Source organism: Odontomachus brunneus, unplaced genomic scaffold, assembly GCF_010583005.1.
Source record: "Odontomachus brunneus isolate Ranch 3 - 2012 unplaced genomic scaffold, Obru_v1 Obru_scaffold_017, whole genome shotgun sequence".
Lineage (NCBI taxonomy): Eukaryota > Metazoa > Arthropoda > Insecta > Hymenoptera > Formicidae > Odontomachus > Odontomachus brunneus.
In genome coordinates, this window is record NW_022639467.1 from 1908849 (window position 1) to 1932356 (window position 23508).

At 40.7% G+C, this 23508-nt stretch overlaps 2 protein-coding genes across 12 annotated transcripts in view; one reads left to right on the top strand and one right to left on the bottom strand.

Annotated features, from left to right (window-relative positions):
- The window catches only part of LOC116841706, an 88054-nt gene extending 66492 nt beyond the window's left edge, over positions 1–21562 (bottom strand). The window contains exons 1-3 of one of the 3 annotated variants that reach the window (XR_004377587.1): positions 15726–16113; positions 15514–15562; positions 13444–13669 (exon numbers count right to left, since the gene is read on the bottom strand). Coding sequence is in view for 2 of the 3 variants with exons in the window: in XM_032809996.1 (XP_032665887.1) it covers positions 13584–13669; positions 15726–15854; positions 21427–21562 (351 nt within the window). In the remaining variant the exon portion in view is untranslated. Of the gene's footprint in view, positions 1–13443; positions 13670–15415; positions 15563–15725; positions 16114–21426 lie in introns of those variants that run through there. The other 2 variants (XM_032809996.1, XM_032809997.1) reach the window with 2 other exon arrangements.
- The window catches only part of LOC116841705 (glutamate receptor ionotropic, NMDA 2B), a 279833-nt gene that overhangs the window by 213179 nt on the left and 43146 nt on the right, over positions 1–23508 (top strand). For all 9 annotated transcript variants that reach the window (XM_032809990.1, XM_032809995.1, XM_032809989.1 and 6 more), the window contains one exon: positions 21513–21742. In XM_032809990.1, the coding sequence (XP_032665881.1) occupies positions 21513–21742 (230 nt within the window). The remainder of the gene's footprint in view (positions 1–21512; positions 21743–23508) is intronic.

Here is a 23508-nt window from a genome sequence, read left to right on the forward strand (position 1 = left end):
TTCGCACGAGAGAGTTTTTAACGGCAGTATTAAGTTTCGCAACTTTAATGGGAATTCTCTAACGAAAATGCCAGCGAACTTTAACTTCACCTTACGACGTTCCGTTCGCGACGCGAATCCATCTTTGTCCGACGTGCCGTTTTATCCGGTAGATTCTTTCGTCACCTCATTAAAGTTTTAGACGCCCGCGCGCTGTGAGGAAACGGGCTGTTTCGATGACGACACAGTCGAAATTTCCCGCTCGCTCATCCATTCACTTCGGTGAATCCGCTATTTGTGAAAAGAGATAAGCCTGCGGGTCTTTTTTGTATAAGAGCTGATAAGTCCTTGTACCGCTTGCGGTCCATTCGTAATATAATTCGAGACGCGACAGCGTTTTTCAGTCTGAAAACTCTGATCATATATTCCTCTACAAATTGCTCTATTGCTCATTTCTGTAAGCGTGACATTGATCTCAGAAACGCTTAAATCTTTTTTTGTGACGTTATTATTATTATTTCACTTTCTAGACTTCTAATTGTGCCAAGTAAAGAATAAGGGAGCTCTCTCCTTCTTTATATTCTATTCTTTATATTTATTATATAAATATAATTTCCTCTAAAAGTCGTTCTATTGCTCCTTTTCATAGACGAAACATCGACCTTAGAAGCTCTTAAAACTTCTTTGCGACAATAGACTTCTAATTATGCCAAATAAAGAATGAGTAAGCTCTCCTTCTTTGTATAAATATAATTTCCTCTAAAAGTCACTATATTGCTCATTTCCGTAGACATGACATCGACTTTAGAAACGCTTAAATCTTTTATGTGACATTATCATTATTATTTCACTCTCTAAACTCTTAAGTGTGTCAAATAAAAAACAAAAAAGGTCTCCTTCTTCTCTTTTGCGTAAATATAATTTCCTCGTAATTTTCAAATTGTTAATCCTCAACTTTGTATTGCTTATTTTTAAAGACACACCTCGATCATCTATATTTCTCTCACATATTTGAAGTAGATTCTCTTTTCTGACGGAGCCGTCATGTATACACGAGTAACTTTATAACAAGATTGGAAACCATTGAACTAAAATGTATGTCGTATATACCAGAAGAGACATTGACATTTTTCGCTCTCTTTCTCTCTCCCTCGTTATAATTTGTTCATTAATCAATCTAACAATGATCCGACAGCTTCGTAATAGAGTTCGTGACTCGACGGGTTTTAAAGTACCTTCAACGTGTCGAGCGTTGTTGCGCCTGCGTCTGCAAGGTTTTAAATAAATTTTCCAAAGTTTCCCCCCGAAGAGGCACGCTTTTTCCCCTCCTCATCAAGTATACACTCGTGAATGGTTCATTTTTTATACGGCCCATGAGCTTGATGATCTGAACACGCATGTAGAGAGAGCTTGCACCAAAAGCAGTTACATAAAGGCATACGATATTCATTAAACAGATGTGTTTGCAATATTAAAGCGGATTTGAGATTTCGCTTAATTCTTTGCGTCTCTAGCCAAATGCTGCGGAGCGCGTTAAACATTCAGTTCCATTGCGAAAGCTAATCTCATAAATTCAACACAAGAGCCGGAATGTCAAAATTACAAGCTTCGCTTAATGTCGAAATTCCGGCAGAGTCCCGCGCAATCTGCGCAATTAACGCCTAACTCGACACGGCGCGAAGATTCTTTGCACAAAATCGTAAGTTCTCCATCGTGACTGTTGACGTTTCTTCCAAACGAAAAAATATCACGACGAGAGATCGCCACACTTCCGTCCCGCGGCTAATGCAACACGACGCGTTTGCTCGCGCTTATCTTGACGAAGCTATAATTAAAACACTATTAATCCAGCAGCCAACTCGTGGACGTAATGAAAGCTGCGCTAAAATTTCATTTGCCATCCCGCGCGGGCGGCGCGACGGCGCATGAAACTTTGTTATCCCGACGTCCACGTGACCGAGACCCGATCCTGCCCTCTCATTCCCCCTCCCCGCCTCTCGCACGAGTCACGATTTTAATTATTTCCTTTAATTCCAGAGGACGGCTGCTATCTCGGCACTTGGCCGTCTCTTCTCGCACGAATAGTCGTCACCCTGTACCGCGTCGCTGTCGTCGTCGTCGTCGTCTCTAATTATATCTGCCGTTCGTATCGCGTCAGCACGAATCATTGGCCAGCGGACCACGAGTTTCCCATTTATTCCGTCCTGACAGTGACGTCCTTCCGGCCCCGTGGCAGAAATAATTAACCGGGATCGAAAGCGCGACGCGGTTCGCTGCGCACGACCGAGCCCGACGGCAAGTCGATAAGAGCAAACAGCGAGATATCGCTGGATTCGAGTTTAACCGCGGATTGAAGTTCTCGCGACGAAACGAAATTTTCAAACGTGCGCTCATTTTCAGATAAAGACGGAGGAATTCAGTCGAATTTTTAACGCCTTCAAATGCCAAATTTTCGATGCTCGAGGTTAAGATTTAGAAGATTTCTCTTTCTTTATTGGTTTTCTTTCTCTCTTTTTACTCCTTTCTTTCAACTGGGATCGTCGGAAAGTAGCTGTTGAAAGCGGGGGACTGACGATATAGGAGGTTTTTCATGGAAAATATTGAGTCCCGGACGTTAATGGCCTATGCCGTATAATGCGCATCAACGTGGCGTGAATAACGCCATTGAGCGCGAGTTACCGCGTGAGTTCATTAGAATCTCAAAGGCAACGGAATGTTTATCGTCCTGGCAGCGGCCTCAACGCGATCAAGCCTCACCATATAGGCAGGAGCTGCGCAGATATCGCGCAGAATCTTAACCACTCGAACGCGCATACCTAACGAAGGACACCAAGAGCACACAGCTGCAAATTTGCGATTTTTGCTGACTCCGTGCGCGCGTGTGTGAATTGACCAATTTCAATTTTTTTACTATAAGAAAAAGAAATCAGAAATTTGACGACGATGGTATAAAAGTAGACAAAAAAGCGACGTTTTTTTCCGGAGAGAGAGCGTGGCTCTTCTTTCTTTTCTATCTTTCCCATTTTGTTCTATATTTTTGCCCAAGTCACATGTCCGATGTTGACACACACGTCGCTCGAATATCACTTCGATTACACGTTCTAGCAAGGGACGCTCCTTTCCATCGACGCGAATCAATCCGACTGGCTCACAAACCCGTTCCCGTTACTTTCATTACTAAGAGAAAATCAGAGCTACGTGCAGTACCAATCCTCGCTAATGGACGGTCCAACGCGCGAGCACGCGAATAACAGCGTTCATTACGAAATCTCGCGAAAGGGCGAATAATACGTAATAACCTGACGACGTGTTTTCGGAGTATTTCGCAAATAGCCCGTTCCTCGCGAAACAAGCGGATTATCGGATTAGAATACACATGCGATGCAACATCATACGTAAAACACGTCGATCAGCTAATCACTTTAGGTACATCCACCTAAATCTCGATTCTCCGCGCAAGAATCTCGTCAATCTCACCAAAAGCGGTTACCTATTTCTCTCGCACTTTCTCTCTCTCTCTCTCTCTCTCTCCCTCCGCTCTTTGCTGTATATTCGCGAAATTCTCTACAAACGCGAAATTGGGTCGTCACTCAGGAAGCTGGAACTAGAATTAATTAATATGCGCGCGCGTTCCACACAGTCGTCGGCAAGATAACGCGCGCGGCGTGGCTCCGACAATCAACTGTACACAGGAACGTACATGCGGCCATCGCTTGTTTAGTCGATGGTCCAAATGCGCTACGTTTCGCGAGATAAATCGCGCGGGCGCGGAGAAAATAACCGCGACTGGAACGCGGTCTTGCGCCCGCTTCTATGCGCCAGCAATTTCGTCGTGCGCGGTGCGCGTGATTCGATCGCTTGTTTATTTGTTTACTACCATTATCGATTTGTAAAGCGATTTACGGCGTTCGTTTGGCTTCGTTAATTTAATACGGACCTGTGTATTTATTCGTTTATATGTGTACATATATTCATTCGTTCATTTATATTAATATCAGAAAACAAACGCTAATATCGTTTTACGCCGAATCGGAACGGAAATATCTTATTTCATGTCATCAATAAGCGTTGCTCTCTCTCTATTTCTCTCTCTCTCTCTCTCTCTCTCTTTCATTAGTTGTTAAATCACGATATCTCTTGAATTTGTTACATTGGCTGATTATCAACAAAGCTTTCGCTTTTCCAAAACTGTCCACTATAAGAAGTTTGATATAAACAAGCTCTAAGTAAAAATTTATTTGCTTCTTAAACGCTTCATCAATATATTGGCAATTATATGTAAAAAATATATATATAGGAAAGATTCATGGTACTCGAATTGAAGCAGTTCATCGAAATTGATTGAAACGCACGGAGTTTCACAGACAAGCGTCAAGATTCGTTACTACGCGTCTTATGCAATTTCGTGATAGCACGCGACAACGATACCTCGCGTAATCAGCCACAAATTGAATGTACGATATTAATTGGCAGTCAGACTCGAGTAACTTAGCAATGATCGACAATGAAGGACTCGGAATACAGCGCGGATATGAGCAATTTACCTGCCAACTTCGATGGAACGGTAACTTTGACCGCGAATATCGCTTTCTCCTCGCTCTCTCAAGCAGCGCGCATTATTTCCAGATATCGACGGAGAATGTGCAGAGACAGCATGTTTCCGTGACTAACATCTTTCCTGTACTAGTTCCGCGCCGATGAGACATCCACAAAGTCACACAATTTTAAGACGCTATAACTTTTGTAGAGAAATCAAGAATACCGTTCTTTCTTTTTATCTCGCGAGATAAACAAGGGATTACGGTCGAAATAACGAAAGGTCTTCGCTCGCGTGATTCGATATACATGCAAAACCTCTTCTTTACAAAACATAATACGCACGAATCTCGTGACATACGCCCAATGCAATTAATTAGAATGGGCGAAACGCAATTACATTCAGGCGATATAAACGAATGAACAGCCGTTGCGCAGTAGACAATAAATTTATATAATATTATTATGGTACGGTTATATGATATATTAATTAACCAATTTCCGCTTGTTTATGCACAACAAATCGAGACAAGCTACCATAAAAACAATGTTCCACAGCGAGCGGGTATCTAGGAATCGAATATTGAGAATCTTTAAGAATGGATTGCCCACATTTAGGAAATAAAGCAGAAATTTGGAAAAAATTAGAAATTGATCTATATTGCACCCAAAAGTGATCGTAGCTAATTTGACATTGACTTGGAATCTGAATCAGAAGTTATTTTACTTTGAAGTATAAGCTTACCAAAACATAACGATGTCTATTTTTAAAAATAGGAATATTTCTCTAATTTTCAGTCACTTTTCTGCAGGGACTGTGATGCATCCTTAAACGGCCTGCCAAAGTTAAACGGTGTATCGTGAAATGTTGACGATCAGTTTTCCGTCCGTGACGACACAGCCATCGTCGAGCCATCACCTTCCCTCGTCTCCCTGTTCCCCGGAGATCATCCGCGACAACAACCACGTTGTTCTCGCGTCTGGATTTTTTCAAGCTGCAACATGGAAGTCCCCTCCCTTCTGCCCCTTGCCGCTTGTGTAACCCGCGGGATTTTACGCCAACGCGACCTTTTATTTTCGCGCATATCGTGGCCATATCGATTTTTCTCCTCGCAGTGTCCTATATTCCGCCAAACAAAAACGGATTCCGGACATTCTCGGCGATCCGAAGGATTACGTTAACCATGGGGCGGCGCGCAAAGTCGGGCGAGATAACAAAAGTGCCGAGAAAAATCAATTAAGATAGAACAGCGTGTCCGAGGAATGAGTAAATACGGGACCGACTTACTGATCCGGAATACCCCAAGTAATTGGATAGGTTCCTTCCCTTTCCCGGTGTAATGCGCGCGGGAGAAGGGTGGCCGAAACAAAAATGCACTGAATCACAATGAAACTGCAGTGAGAATCGCGCGAGAAAGAGAGAGATTCGCGGTACTGATACAACAAACGAAAATCGCGACGTGAAAATGTAGCGACCAATTTGTCAACGCGACAATAGCTCCCCAGCGTGCAACAACGACCGATCATTACACGCGTGCCGTTCCCACGGGGATTTTAATTTCAAATCGCAATATCGTAATATATCGCAGTATCGCAGAATTTGGCTGGAGGGGAAGGGAGACAGGAAAGGGGCACGACGCTAACCCGGCAGACAGGTGCACGTAATTCGGCAGCAACTTTACTAATCGATTTGTGAGGAGGTCGCAACTCTCTCGAGCAGTTTGCAGTTGGCATTTACTTATATCATATGTAAAATGATGAGATAGTAATATACGGAGAAAGAATTGTCCAAAATGTGCTCAAAAAACAGTATGTCGTACAAAATGTAATATGGAAATCTGGGTGTAATTTTTTAACCGACTTTTCAAGCAAAAGAGGGTTCTTAGTTTGTCCTGCTCGCTTGCTTGTATGTCCCCTCATAACTCGAGAATCCTCAGAGACATGGAGATAAAATGTTTTGCAGCTTGTTCAGCATGTTATCTACATGGTTCTTAGATTAGATGTCATTGCCTGGCTTTATCCGAGTGACCTGGAAATTCTGGTTCTGGAAATCGAGTAATTCCATTACTTTCGTGAAAATTCCCGACCACATCTAGATATGCAAGACGAAAATTTTTATTTTAATTTAGACAAGCTGCGAATTTCTACAGTATTAGGTAATGTAGGTAATACTTGAAGGAACATTTTTGTAATTATTACGAGCAGCAATAATTAAGATAAAAATACCAATGTCTGAACATTCTTGGCGACAGACATTGCCGAGGTAGCGTTGCCAAATGCAACACGTACGGTCACTTTAATTAACTCTCGACAAGTAAGTCTCTCTCTGTCACGTTATTAGCGCTTTAATGGCAAAGCTCGTGGACAAAGTTCCAGTAGAGATGAGGAGTCAGGACTTTGCAGAGAGAGAGAGAGAGAGAGAGAGAGAGAGAGAGAAAGAGAAAGAGCGATGTTGCAACTGGCGTAACTCCAGGATATCATCAGGAAACCACAGGGCAGGATGAGCCGAGTCTCTTTGTAAACGGCGAGCGTGACAGGCGGCGGTCGCGATCGCGTGTAAGTAGCCGGCCGCGAGCGCGGGACCACGAGTAATTAATCGATTATCGGAAATGGAGAAACGGCCGAGCGCGGTGTCAGCATGTTAACCACCGGCCGACCTCGTGTCGTCGCGGCCGCATTCGAAACGACCTTTCGCGGATATATTACACGCGCGTACCACGCGAGTACCCAAGCTAAGGCAAACAGAGCGTGAGCTCACGCACGCGGCGTTGGGAGCTAATTAGCGAAATTGCTCGAATAGCGCTATCCAATGACGGCGGTGTACTTGTCGACACGATGCTAATTGGCTGAAATAGGGAACAGGCAAGTGGATCGTGTCCATCTATTGCACGTACTAACAGAGTCCTTTACGCCGAGTTCAATACTCTTGCCGTGTCTACGAATGCGTCGCGCGTTTTGCAAATTCAATTTAATCGCGCGTGCAATAACTCTTTTATTCGGGATACATCGCGTCAGATTTTGCCTCCCATTCGTGAGAAATGTAATCAAAATACTCGAATCGATTGATAAATCGTGCTAACTGAATAGTTCCCTATAACTTTAAATAGTCGTACTTAAACACCAAAACAATAAGAATGCCTAGGCTTAGGTACGTGTTGAAATAATGGTACTTTTACCTGAAGATACGTTTCAATTTTCCGCAATCTAAGATTATCGCGACTTGTTTCTCATTGAGTCAACTGAAGATGAACAGGATTTTGTGATTCACGATTTAATAAAGCGCAGCGCGACATATTCGCCGGGCACGACTGTCGTAAACCGGACCGGGAAAGCGCGCCTCGCCGTTGTGTTCTCGCCGTAAAAGTACCCGGACTCGCTGCTAATTTACTGTGTAATAACTCGCCGAACTTTCGGAGTGCGCATGCCAAGCGTGTGCACGTTTACTCGTACCGAATCGCATGTATTGCACCCTGTTTCACTCGCGTTTCCGATCACGCTGTGGGCCCCCCGAGGTTCGCTTAGCGCGCCCTGGCCGCGCGCAGCTAGTTGGAAAGTCGCCTCTTCGCCGGGAGGGATGTTCTTGAACGGAAATTTATGCCGGAAGTTTCGCAGATTAGAGAGAACCGGGGTGCAACCCGATGGGACAGCTGGAGCTGTGCCAAACACCGCGGGCTGTATCGTCGCAAACCGTGCTGGTTAGGACGCGGACAACGTGGAGCGCGGCGTAATCCCCGTTTGGCCCGGCCGAGCTTATCGAGAGGGTCGGTCATCGTGACAGCTTTATGTCACGGTCGAGATCCTCGCGGTTTAATTAACCCTTTCCGTCATTCGCGCGTGACCTCCTCCCACCGGTATATTTTCGTCCGACGAATTTTTCCCTCATGAGCTTCTCTTTTTCATCCGCCCTCCTTTCCCTATCTTTCTCCTCCCGCTCGTGTCCTGTCACGCACCATTGGATCTTTAAGCATTCACAAAATGTCGTAATTGACGGGAGGGACGGAAAAAATAACGATCAAGGTTGCGTTCGAGGCGCTCCGACAAATTGAAAAGTCCAGGGCTAATGCCGCCAGATGGAAATTGATACTCCACCGGGTAGGTATTCCCGGTTTGTTGGAATCACGAGCGCGAAAACATTCTCAAGTAAGAGTGGAGTTCAGGATTTCGGCGTACGCACAGAGGGAGGATTCCCTTTCGCAAAATTGACTGCTCGTCGATGCCTTGCGTATCATGCAAATCCCCGCTTCCCTCGTGGGCATTCCGCGAATTGCGTACATCACAATTAGTGGCACAGAACCGGCAGTGTGGTCGGAATTAGTGAGTCGAAATTAGCAAGTCAGAATTAGAAGGTATTTAGTAAATCGGAATGAATAGCGTTCTCTCTGCTCATTTATTGGAATTAGCAACGATACTCCGCGAGATATCAGAGTCTGAAAAACGATAGTATATTTCATGGGCTCTCAGAATAATGTAACCAAATAGAAGATATCTAGTAAGAGCGAATATTGGGGCGAAATTTAAACTTTATTTTTGCAGAGATAATACCCAAATAAACTCTCACACGATTATCAGCGTGTGAGACAATCGGTGATGGAAATTTTACAGCCATTTTTAATCATTTATGAATTAATAACATATTTTAATTATTTATGTTATGAATTAATAACATATATTAATTATTATATATAGCAAAGGTATTGAATTAATTATTAAATTTACGATGATACGATAATATTAATTTTTTAACGTATTTATGCAGCAATAAATTTACAAAAAGCTACACTCACATTTTCATATTTTATATAACACATCGTTACTTTAGAGTAAATTTTGATAACTTTTTTTCATATATTTATTTTGCCATTTTATGTGATATATATGTGAATATACCATACGAAATACTCATAAGGGAATCTTTATAAATCGAGTTGCTGCCAAAGGTACGTACTATGAGAAAAGATATTTGAAAATTTATTTATTAGGGGGTATATAAAGTTTATTAGCGTATGTATGAAATATTTATATTCTCCAAAATTTACTTTTATATCCCATAAATAAATTTTCAAATATTTTTTCTCAATACACATCTGTCTTTCATGATCCAGCAATGTCAAACGCAGATGTCAAAAAGTTTCTTGACCTCATATTTTTTCAGAATATTTTTCGCAATATTTTTTCACGCAAAAAATTAACATTCAAATAAACTTTGTTTCAAGTATTTTATAAGTTTATATATCTGCAAATTTATCGTAAGTTTTCATTGAAAGCTTCAACATTATTGAAAATATATTCTAAAATCTAGTAAGTTTAGTATTTTAATCAAAAATATTAAAATTTCGTCTGGAGTAAAGTTTTATAATATCTTCGTAAAGAGAATAAATTCTTCTTTTGAGTGCACAATAATATGAACTCATCTAAAATTTGTCATGAGTACATTTCAAGACTATTATTAAGAAAATATTTTTTATCAAAAGTTATTACTTGAAAGTAGAAATAATCCTTTAAAGGAAGAAAAGCAGACTGAGCAATTGCTTTTCTTAGAATGATATTTTTCTGCGTATATGCGAGGAATCCGCTTCCCACGTTAAAATCGACTTTAGGTTATTCTGATATTGGCCCCCGTCCTCTCTTTTATCTATCGAATAATAAGCACTTCTTGACTCTCATTTCAAGTGTTGGGAAAAGTGTGTCTGAAATATGTGTCGCGCGAACTGAACCAATTGAACTAAACCGATACAGAGACCGTTTTTGCCCCCTACGAGGACAAAAGTACAAATGGAAATAAAAGCGCGAACGTAATGAATAACTAACGCGGCGTTATCGCGCGCGAGCGCGTGCAGCAGAATTTTCACTCGGTTGTCGGTCGGTCGTCACGTGCGCTCGATACGATGTGTCTCATAACTGCAACGGTTATTGTACCGGAAAGTTTCGTTGTCGGGTTTCGCTACGGAGCGATAAACTGGTTAACAAGATGTAACTGCTAATGTTTCGCCAACTACCGGCGGAACTTATAATTAACGAACGACACGCTAATGAGACCGCGATAATTGGGAGATTCCACGGGGCTTTACGATTTGTTCCGAGTCGATTCCCCGCGAAAAGGCGCGAAATCCGCTTTCATGCGGAATCGCGGAAATGCGTAGCGAACGGCAACATCCGAAGCGGCCGAAGAACGCATTCGCGGCGTTATGCGCGGCACGGCTAATCTGGGAGTAGTATAATGAACATATAATCCGTTTATTAATTCATGGCATGTTAATGTAGTCATTAATTTATCGCCTGCGCTTTGTAGCCACCGCGTTTCGCCAGATATTTCCCGGCGAAGTTTAATTTCCGAGTCTTCCCTCCTACGCGGTTTACTGGTTACCGCATTATGTCACGGTTCCCGATTTAAATTAAGCTACATAATAAGCGAACAGGAAGAGAAAGACAAAGAGAAAGAGAGAGGGACAGAAAAAGAGAAAGAGAGAGAGAAATGTGTACTGTTCATGTTATTACATTAATATTACATTATCATTACAAATCAAAATGCGGATATACGTAATTTCAGTGAGTTGAAATTTCAGTGCGCAGAACACGCGAAAATGCAACACAAACACGTTAAGTTTTACGTAAGAGATATGTTTTCTTCCTGATTTGTGTAATAGTTTGTGTGAAATTTTATTCAAACGTGTACACGCTTGCGCGATATCAAAAGATCTCAAGCGATCTCGAAAAAATTGGCTACTTATCAACATTGTTATCAAGATTATCTGTGTATGAATTAATTAGTGAAATTGGAAACAGAGTTACTACTATATATTTGAATAAAATTACAGTGAGTGACACAAAAGTAGGTTTACTTGCAAGTTGCTTTTTGGGGTTGTTAGCATATTTTCTTTTTGGTTTTAGAGGAACCCTCTTGAGGCGCCATATATAAGAGGATTTCAGCTAGGGATAAGATTACACGTTTCGGGTATCCAAACAACTTATAGGATTCTGCAATTCTGCGATAACTCGGCAATTTCGAGCTCTCGCGCTTTCGCCACGCCTTCACAGCATCCGGAGATCGGAGTGCCTTCAAGGATTAACCGACCGTTACATTCCGCTCGATACTATTTTCGTTAATCCTACGCGAGATTGACCAGGGGGTAAATAAATACAAACGCGTCGGCGTATAAATACGTTTACTCACTCGCTCGCTCGCTCGCACAAGCCGCCCGTATAATTCCAGCATAAATGAGAAATTTTCCGCAACGAAAAGCGGCACGTGGCATCTCCGCACGTATCGCGCTATTAATTCACGGATACGAGACGTGGTTGATGCGCGTACACGAAAATGCCCGGGCATTTTAATTGCGAGAGCATAAATCTCCCCAGTGGGTAATCGACGGCTCTACGGAATGCGACGGGACTGATCGAAACGAGTCTGCCCTCTGTCCTCCCACTGCGTCCTGATTTTTTCGTCTCCTCGTGCGACGGATACAAAATAGATTTAAAAAAATAGAAAACCGGGAGATTGAGAGAAAGAGATAGATAGAGAGAGAGAGAGAGAGAGAGAGAGAGAGAGAGAGGAAGGGAGGAGAGAGAAAGAGAGAGAGAGAGAAAAACTGGACGATCATAGTGCCGTACACGGACGTGTATATGAATTTTCATGGCGACACGCTCAGTGCAACCTACTCCCCCGTGCAGTATCGGTTTCTAATATGTAGATGCTGCGCGCACACACATTGCCCGAGGCTTTACATATTCAGAAGTTAGGCGGTACCCACACCGGAGTTCGGGCAATTTCGTTTTATTGGCCCGCTGCATCCGGCAATTCGCTATGTATCCCCTCTCTCTCTCTCTCTCTCTCTCTTTCTCTCTCTCTCTCTCTCTCTCTCTCTCTGAGAATTCGCCTTAGTTCTTTAGCCGGCGCGATACGTGCATGACCGTCGGATAAAGGAGGTCAAATTGACTTGGCCACTGCCAAGTCGAAATTTCAGTCCTACTTTCTATCTATCAGTATATATTTATTACACATAAAAATTGAACTTCTACTTGGCGACTGTAAACGACAGAAAACGCACGGATTGCCACTTGTAGATTCTACAGAGAACCTCTCAGCGAAGCTGATAAATGAAATAGAATTAAAAGAGGTTGATATAGTCTAGTCATTGAAGCTACAGATAAAAGTTGTGCTATATTTTACTATTTACTGGTTGGCATAATTTTTCTTTTTTTATATGTATTGAAAAAATTTTGTAGAAATGACCTCATATCTCAGGACTACAATGTTTCTCAACGACGGTGTCGACGAAATTTTAGACCTACTTTCGACCTACACATTCGGGACTTGTGTATTTAATATACGCGGAAACTGAAGTTCTACTTAGCGTCTCTAAACGGCAAAAAACATACGGAATATTTGATATACTCAATGAATACTTTCAGTTCGCGTCAGGTTTTATCTACATACATCCCGTGGCAGGACCACTTTGGGCACACTCTTTCTAACGGTTGGCGGACTGATGGAAATCGCGTGGCGTCGCATGCAATCACGTGCGGAAATGAGCAGCGTGCGAGTGTAAATATAAACTGGCCCAATTTTCTCTCGCGGCATTGTTCACGTCGCCGTTAAATTAGCCGACTGAATGGGACGTTTCGGAATGCGCCGAATAAATCAATTCGCGTTCGAATGCACTCGATTAAACGGGCCGCGCGCATGCAAGGCTCGATGAATAATCGACGAAGCGCGATGGAAATAGATACGCTCTGTTTAGAGTTGCAATTTGTATGTGCTGGCGGGGAGGAGAGAGCAGAGCGAAGAGGCAGGATATAACGACGGGCCGTCTTTCGGGCCGGCTTGTCTCGTTGTCGGGAATCGATGCGATTTGCGCGATCATCGCGTGCAACACGCACCAGCACTACTGGGGATAATGCCTACGGGCTGATATTGTATTATTCGCTCACCATTTCGCGCCGAGATCCATTGTCGTCCAGGGCCAAGTCCGTCCACAGCCGGCTCCATCGATGAGACTCGCTGCGCCTAGCCCGCGCGCCGCGTCGCTCCTGAATTTCGTTCCGCGTCCGGCGCTCTGCATGGCGCCGCGTTAATTGCACTTCACCTCGCTTCGCCTCACTGCACCCGCGACACGATCAATGGTCACATTCTGACGGCGTATGACGGATATTTTGGCTGGAAAGTGTAATTCACCTCGAAACGGAATCTGCGAATTCGTTTAACGGTTTACGAAATCAGATTTCGCGAATTCGCTCGGCGGATAATGGGCACGACATGACTGATCCCGGCACTTTGCAAACGTATATGCGCGACAAATCGCGTATGGGAGATCGCGAAACGAAGAGCGCGATCGCAATGACCGCGAAAAGCTCATCAACGCGACACGCGAATGTGGTAATCGCGAGTGACGGGGTATTTTTGTACATGATAGTTTCGCGATACTAGCGAAGATTATTCCGCGACAGACTGCTTCGCTATTTCTCTATGCAAATATTACTTTCCGCAATTTTTGTGCGAAAATTTCTCTGCAATATTTTTGCAAAGATTATTCCACAATATTTTTGCGAAAATTACTCTGTAATTTTTATGTGAAGATTGCTCCGCAATTTTTGTGCGAAGATTGCTCCGCAATATTTTTGCAAGGGTCACTCCATTACTTCCGCGAAATTAATTTACTAAATATCAGTGCGAATTTACTTGGATAAACATTTTGAAAAATGTGAAATCGCGAACGTGAGGAAAAAGCTCGACGTGTAAGCAGAATCTCATAAAAAAATTTATTCGTTATGTTTTTTGTTTATAACGCATATCTGCGATCGAAAGTATCGAATCTCGCGCGGGAGAGATGTAGATAAACAAACCAGAAAACAAAAGACAATCGCGAAATCGACGTGTATGTATGCGAGCGGGACGATAACTGTTAGACAAGCGAAACTGTGTCACGTTGGATTGTTTTGCATCATTTTATCGAGGCTCATGCCTCGCAATGTGTGAACTAATTTAATTCAATGAGATTTATGTCTGTTTGTGAAACGTAATGCGTGTACTATCAATCTAGAGAACTAAAAACCGCAGTGATTGCGCAGTCCATTAACGTGGGCGAAATAATCGCGAGTTTCACGCACGATGGCACAATTTTGATGCGCATTATATTCTGTACAAAGCAATTAAGAGATTGCACTGAATAAATAGCTTAGTTGAACAATTCTACAGCTTCGACGGAATGCGCGAGAAATATTTCTGCTCTATCGCATTTATCTATTAAATACAATCGGTTTTATCTATTAAATACAATTAAATTTATTAAATACAATGAATACCATAAACATTAAAACCGCGTATATTCAATGTTATAATTCAACAGCCTTACGTGATCCATATCTCAAAGAAACTTAACTGATTCGAGGATTATAATTGATTTATTCAAGACCTCTCCTAGTTGAGCCATGTACTTCATTCAACGACACATTTACATATAGACAAGATCTGCACGCGGAAACCTACGAGTAAAGTAAATCGCATCGATTCCCACGAGATCGTAAAACACAGCCCGCAAAACATCCACCGCCTTCAATTTTAATATCCACACAGAAAAAAGAATATTCTTGTTTGAAGAATATCTTTATTATTGATATTTTAAAAATAAGTTAATCTTAAAAGGAGATTATATGGCGTTGAATAAAGATAAATTAGTTTTCAATCAAGACGAATAGTCAAATTAACACAATCATTTTCTCATATATAACTAACAATATTGATATTCTTGCTCATATACAAGAAAATGATTATGTTGATTTAATTATATTCGTCTCGACTAAAAACTAATAATATATAACCAAGAATATTAATATTGTAATATTTTATGAGAAAATAATTGTACTAATTTGATTATATTCGTCATTTATATTGATTGAAAACTAATTTATCTTCATTTGTAATTTAACATTAAAATCTTCTCCGCAAGGATATTCCTTTTTTGTGATAAATCTGATATTATTTCTGATAAATCTATCACTCACCGAACCGCTTCTAAATCAGGGTCGACAATGTTTCGCTACGCCGAGATCTCTAACAAAAAATTGTTTCGCCAAGTTAGACTGGGAAATATGACTCAACGGGGAAATGCGTGTAGCCACGAGTGGGGTGGTAATTCACCGTTCGGATTATCCCGACGTTTGTATCTCAACTTCTCACCACAACAGAAAAATGTACGACGAGTTCAGGAACTTACCTTTGCGCCGACCCTGCTCAGCCCGAACCGGATTCTCCGGTACTGCATCCGCTGGAATTGTGCGTCCGTAGGGAACTCCATCCACCGGAACTGCACTTCCCGTGTGACCGCACGCCCAGTCAGAGAAATCTGAAATAAAAATTAGTTTTCCTGGTTAGTCTTCACTGTTCTTCTTTAGACCAAGTTAAGTTATTCTGTTCAGGTAATCTAAAATGCGAAAAATTACGAGTCTCTCTCTCTCCCTCCCCCTCCCCCCTCTCTCTCTCTCTCTCTTTTTCTTAACCCTTTCATTTCTCCAGGACACATGCCCACACTTACAAAAAAAATCATGATTTTAAGACAAAGTCTTATCGACTTTTGCCTTGACTTATTTAAAAAAAAAGAAAAATTAAGCCTACATATAAAAAATTAGTATCTTTTCCGAGAAAGCCAGAGGTACGTGCGCGCGGAAAGGTTAAATAAATAATAAATTTTTTTAAATGAATAACAAATAAATCTTAAATAAATAAAATATAAATAAATAAGAATGTATTACGATAATTGCACACACACATGCACGTACACATTCTTTAAACCTCGCAGAGGAAACTCGCTCGTAACGTTGTTAATGAGAATGAACAGAAATGAGAACTCGTTGCTAATAATGGCGTCAATATGACGATCGTGACACGGTGTTTCGTACATTCTTAGTATGTCGAGTCTGAATAATTCAAGAAAATCGCGAAAATAGCGGGCGATCTTGTCGGACGTGTCCTAACACGTGCAAATAGCATTATAATTTGTCGACATACCTACATGCATGTTGTTATATGAAATTCGCGCGACCTTCAGTACTCCAAACCGCATAACCGCAGCTGTACCGCAATGTGATTTATCTCAATATTTAACTTGCCCCATAATAATATATTCAGCATTATATTCGTGTATTATAACGTTTAGTCATTTAATATACACGTTTTAATTTAATTTCCGTATTCCCGTGCAATCCTAAACTATTTATCGAAATATAACGATCACAGTGCCACTTTGACCCAATAACTATAAAATTATTACATAAAAATTTTAAAAAGTTTACATGAGCTATTCAATGTTATTTAAGTGGAAGAATATTAAAATTTACGTTAATAAGAACAACTAGTGAAAAAAATTACTAAATACAATGATAGTAAAAATAATTAAATTACGGTCTTGTACGAGCATCTGATTGCGTGATCATTTTAATTAAGATAGCACAAATCGTGATTTAATCATTGAGATATAACTGAAATGTTATATTTGAAACATCTATAAAGAATGTTAAATAAAGGAAAAGCACTCTTAGAATCTTTTATTGCGAGACATCGTTATGTTTGCAATCCGACATCGTCGGAATCGGTGAATTGAGTTTTATATACTGAAAGTAGAGACGCCAAAGCATCTCTCGAAGACATTATATAAAAGTATCTCTGACGATGTTAAAATATCACAAAACTCGTCAACATAAAGCGCAACTTTATATCAAAAATGTTTACAACTCTCGGATCAGGCTTTAATTTATTTAATTTAATTAATTTAACGTTAGTTAATTTTTAACGACGATATTCGGACAGAGTAATCGAAAGTATAGATTATTCTGAGGTTTTGAGAAAATCGATTCCCAATAACACGTTACGAGAAAAAGGGAGAAAATTAATATTGCCTTGCTGAGACTACCAATTAATGGGTAATTTTCACGAACTTTCCTTGGCTTCTTTTTCTCATCATCACGTGGAAGTATCTCCCATAATAAGCTCGCGGATTCATCTTTCATTATCAGAAATCAATACTGTCGATGTGTATTACGAAACAATGTTATCTCCTTCTCTCTTTTTTTACCTTTCCTTCTCCCTTTCGCTTTCTCTATTAGAAGCAACAGCTTAGATGAAACATTGCTTTTCCATCATCTACAATATGGGGCTTCTCCTCTGCGCGCATCATTTTATTGAAAAGCCCCGCACGAGCATGCAAATTACGTTTTGAAAATCATCTGTGTTGAGATAAAAATACCTGTAAAATAATACGAAGGAAACGTTTCTTTCCACAGCACGATCGAGAGAGGAGGCGTAATTTAACATAGATAACACATAAATTATACCCAGCGATTTCCGCTCGCATATTTTCCCCTCTAAACGTACTCTCTTCAAGCGAATCTCTTCAAGTAAGAATGTTTCTGATTGAGTCGGTAAAAGGAATATTTTACCGATAATCAGTGAATAACCATTTTCAGTAGAAACACTGCCACTTCATTTCGTCTTATGTCTTATTCTGTGATTCGGGTCAGTGTGTGATTTGGGTCAGTGGAAACAAGATTTTGCCTAGGTTAAAAGCCACTTTAAGGGGATACTGAAATAAGTGACGAATTCGAATGTCGATAACGCGGAGACGATCGTCACTAACACAACCACACAATTCTTTTCTTGTACATTCAGAACTTCCGTAAATGTGTGTTGCTTGGTTTGATCATATTCAGCGGAAAACCTAAATTTAAATTTAATTTAATTTAATTTAATTTTAATTTAATTTAAATTTTTCGGCAAAAACTTTTCCGATATTCTTAAGTTTCTAAATTCAAATGCAAAGGTACAGAAATGTTTTTCCAAATTTTTCTGTTTGGAGCATCCACACTATTGGTATGTACAAGCTGCGGAACTTTTGGATTAGGCAAATATTACGTTGACTGACAGCGTGAGATTTTACATTTAAAAATTTATTTTCGTCATATATTGAGTAATGCTCCTATTAATTTTTGCACGTACTTTCATTACTGTAAAAGCATTTGTAATTCGGTACGATCAATGCGATGTGAACTCTGCAGAAAAATGTCAGTATTCTGTCGGTGAAGTTTTCAGCTTCAATATCCCCTAAACTCATCCTTTCAGCGAAATTTTCGAAGACGCTGCGAGATTAATAAGAGTGTTTTTCCTTTCCGTGTGTAGTATTTCAGCGAGGGATGCGCTGATCGTATTATATTTTAGAGAGTAGAGCAGCGCCACTTGGCACGTCCCTTATCAATTCGAGAGAATTCGATACACTCTACTCTTTTTAGCGAAGCATTCGGATGGGAACGCGATCCCTTCTCCGCCAAGGGGATGCAAAAAAACGAACGTGAGAGAGCTCGCTTTTTAATTCCGCTCACGTATCTTACCGAGCGCGGCGGTCACGTATTTTCAGTGGCGCGGCCACTCCCGTGGGTCGGTCGCAGCGCGGAAACGTCCGACGGCGTATGTGCAAATGGTTTTAATTGCCAACGTAAATTATGTCCGCGTTATTTCCATATTTCGTTGGCCCGTCCGCCACTGAACCGCCGTTACGCGACTGCCATTACGGCGCTCTTAGCAGCGCAGAAAATGAATATGGAATTACTAATTGACGTGTAAATTATCCGCGCGGGGATTGTTCCGCCGCCATCGTCAAAACGTCGTCGATGATTTCTAACGGGTGATCGCCTGTCGTGTAACACGTCCGCTGATACGCTCTCTAATCGTCCCTCGTACTTGCTTCAGCGCATTTGAGTGTATTAAGAGTGTACGCCCGCGCATTATTCGCGGGCACGTTGTACTCAATAATTTTACTGCGCGATACCCGTCGCGCTCAACGTTCTCGTGAAGCTTCCCCAGCAGAATGTTGTAAACGTAGTAAGAACACGGCAAATCCAAATGCGTAGTAAATACACACTTATGAGTGTAAAAGCACTCACTTATACATGTAATTTTGTTTTCCGCGTAAAATTATACATTGCTGTGTATAAAGAAAAACATTTAAATATAAGGTAACACGTTTTCTTGTGTACAAAATATGTAGCATAAAACGTGTAAAAACAATGAAACGTGTACTTCTATACATAACTGAAATATGTAAGATATACACACATAAAACACCTTTACACATTTACGTCTTTTTATACGTGAGGTTAACGTGTAATTAAAAGGAGATATATATTAGATATTAGATAGATAAAAAAAAGTCTTCATTATTTTTTATTTTATCAGACTAAAAATAAAAAATCCAAAGTCTTTCATGATATAGTCGTTCTTGTTAATATAATTATTCTTGTCATTTATTCTCTGGAAAAGAACCTTTTTTCATGTTATAACGCATATTTTATGTATTAAAAAAAAAATATATATATATATATATATGTATGTATACAATATATCAATAAATAATTTTATAAGAAAATGTTCTTTTCAATATTATAAGTTCTTTTATATGTTTTATATATATTACATGTTCTTTTCAGTAATTATAAATCACTTTCAGTTACCTAATCTAATCTATTCCCAGTGTATCAAAATTACACATTTCAAATGTGCAACTTAATATACACGTACAGAAAGTACGCATTTAAATATGTAAATTTGCACAAATAAAATATAGACAAAATTACACGTATATAAACACGTAAGAAATGACTAAACGTTTTTACACACGTAAAAATGTAAACTTTATATACTTGGATTTGTAGTGAAGTCCCTCCTTCGTCGTAAAGTCTCCATTGCACCCTCTGCCTAGCTTCATCCTCACGACGGGAGAGTAGAGTAACTGAAATCCCCGCCGATTGGATCATTATCGCAACGGTGAATTTTTCTAAGGCGGCGGCTACGGCGATGATGGATGTATTTGAAAATGTTCACCGACGTTGACTAATGACTCTCCGTTATCGAGGACAGTTTCGACTGAATAGGAAGTAAATTGCGCAATCGATGGGCCGGCTGATGGGTATGTGTGTGCCTGATTGTCGGTTGAGACGAAGTGCACGGCGAATTCGGAATGAATATACGTCGGCGTGCGAATAAGATAAAAATGTCGATGTTCGGACATGCACCTAATGTTGAGCATTCTTATTATTTGGGTCTTTAAATACAATAAGAGGAAAAATATTCGGGAAGTGGATATATATTGAATATGTATACAATGTTCTACATTAAAAGTTTAAATATTCGTATTTATAGACGTCAAAACAATAAGAATGTTCAGAGTGAGATCCGGGAATTATTAATTTTATCTTAACCTTTCTTTCCCAGACACATGATTCAAGTTTTTCCAAAAGTGTCCCGCAATTTCATCCCGCCGTTTTTCGTCGCGCTTCTCATCACTGACGACTTCCTCCGTGCTGAAGACAATTTCACGCGCGATCGAGTCAGTTCAAGACGAAATTAAATATAAACTCGTGCCGCGAAACGCTTCATGAAATATCCAGCTGAAAGTTTTTAGCATTGAAGCGAAGATATCGCGAGGAAAAATTTCGCCGCTGATCTTGAGATCGCGATCTTCAAATTATTTCAAGGGGTTGATGCTGTTTTACAGTTTCAATAGTAATATTGGAGTTAAACGCACCGGAGCGAGAGAAAAAAAGGGAGAGAAAGAGAGAGAAAAAGAATATGTTCATCAAAGGTTATATAAAGCTTAAGCGGGGTAAAAGGACAAGCCTCCGTTTGTGGATGGAAGCGGCGAAGAGACCCGAGGACGAGCGAGAGCAAGAGAGAGAAAGAGATGAAAGCTATCTGAAACTTTCAAACTCGACACGCTGATAAATTTCCGTCGAGCGCAACTCTCCCTCTCCTCTCTCGCTCGATCTCTTTCGCGTGGATATCGCGATTGCCCTTTATCCTTCATTCATGCTCATTTAATTGCACTATTAGGAGCGCAACGATGCTAATCATTTAACAACAACGTTACTCACGGATCGCCGGAGACGTGCTCGCGTAAGCCTTAGGTATCGTGTCGTGTCCCGTAACTGAGCACATTTTTCCGCCCGCTTGTCCGCAGATAGGCGTCTGGAAGTCCTGGGAGAAGGAGGGCCTGGACATCAAGGACATCGTCTGGCCGGGCAATAGCCACACGCCGCCGCAGGGTGTACCGGAGAAGTTTTACCTCAAAATAACCTTTCTGGAGGAGCCGCCCTACATCAATCTTGCACCGCCCGATCCCGTGACCGGAAAATGTCTGGTGGATCGCGGCGTTCACTGTCGAGTGGCCAAGGACTCCGACATGGAAGAGTAAGTATGAGAAATTGGATCCTTTTGTCGGCGGGGGATATTTGTACCGTCGATATCGCGCACACGTCGATATCTACTGGTGGCCATTCGCGACTTTGTGTGCACGAATGTTCGTTCCTACGTTTGCACTATACGTACAAGTGCAGGGCTTTGCACGTTTCTTCTTGATGCGATTAGCTCCTGATTTATGGGCGTATGCACTTCTCGTACTCTCCCGGAGATTATTTTCGAAGCGTAATGCTCGAAACGCGATTAAACCGTCGTTTCTTCAGACGCTCGTACACGTTTGAAGCACTGAATTTTTCTCTTCCAGTACTTACCCACGTTTTTAATAACCATATAGCCATATAGCAATATTTTATCTGTTTATATTTATATGTAATTCTCAAACGATAGAGTTATTCATTTAATACATCTCCCTGATTGCGCGTCGAGTGAGTGATGTGTATGTCTGACTATAGAGCGATTTAACTACTTTGGAAGTCTGTAATTATCAGAAATATTTGAGTGGCTTATAAGGAGCTAAATACGGATGTTTTCAGTACATTAGATATTAATACTAATAATGCTAGACACACACACACACATATTATCCTCCCACTATCATATTAATATTATTAAATTAGTATTAATATCTAATGGCACTAAGACATCCGTGCTTGACTCCTTATAAGCCATTCAAATATTTCTGTTAGTTATTCAAGGAGCTTTCTTTAATTTCGGTTTATCTGTAATTATCGTCAGCCCACGCTTTTATACAAGTATATGTGCTTTTACTGAAGCGATTTGTATGAAAAAGATCGTAATAGAGATTGTTCAAATAATTTGTAAAACGGCCGGCCAAAAATCGTGGCAATAGCGTGTTTGGCATCCAAGAGAATATTCACTACGTGGAAATATCTCATTGCCCAAGTTTTAGCTCTACTTTCGATCTGAACTTTCTAAGTCTTTCGACCTGAACATCTGTATATTTTTAAAGAAGATGAGGATATGTTTAAGACACACAGAAACTGAAATCCTACTGAATGCCTCTAAATGGCAGGAAAAGCACAAAATGCCATGTGGATTTTAAAGAGGAATTTTCAAAGTTAGTACGTTAAGTAGAATAAAAAAAAGTTGAAGTAGCCTTGAGAGTACCAAATTAAAGGCGTTAAATGGAATATTGTAGCTGAAAGAGAGTGGGATCAAAATTTCGACTTGGGAACAGTTGTTTATTAATAGCCACGTTCCCTGAAAACCCGCGTGGGATTTGCAAATTGTATAGTTAAATAATCCTTTCAATTTTCGAGTAAATAACAATACAACAGTACAAACCTGTGAAAAATATTATATAAAAAATTCTTCCTTGTGAAAGTGTAAAAAATTTTACACTTCTTCCTTTATGAAAGTGTAAAAAAATTTTACACTTTCATACTCCATCTCTGCAAGTTAAGACTTGAGCTTTATCATCCAACATCGCATTTCGTTGCTTAATGTTAATGGCACCCGTGCCAAGTGAGTTTTACATGTAATATACTAATGTACCACCAGAGTACTATACGCGCGCACTAACTCCAATGATTTAGCTCGCGCCGTTTCAGGACACGAGATCAGACTCATCAAGTCCCGGACGGACTCGGACGCGTTGCTTTTAAGCCAAGACCGAATATTAAGGCCGAACATTATAGCGCACGACGCATTTATTTCGTTTATGAGCGTGTCCTAGCAAAGTACACTAAGTCGCTTCTACATTGACTCTGAGAGAGAGAACTCTGTGCGCCCGATCC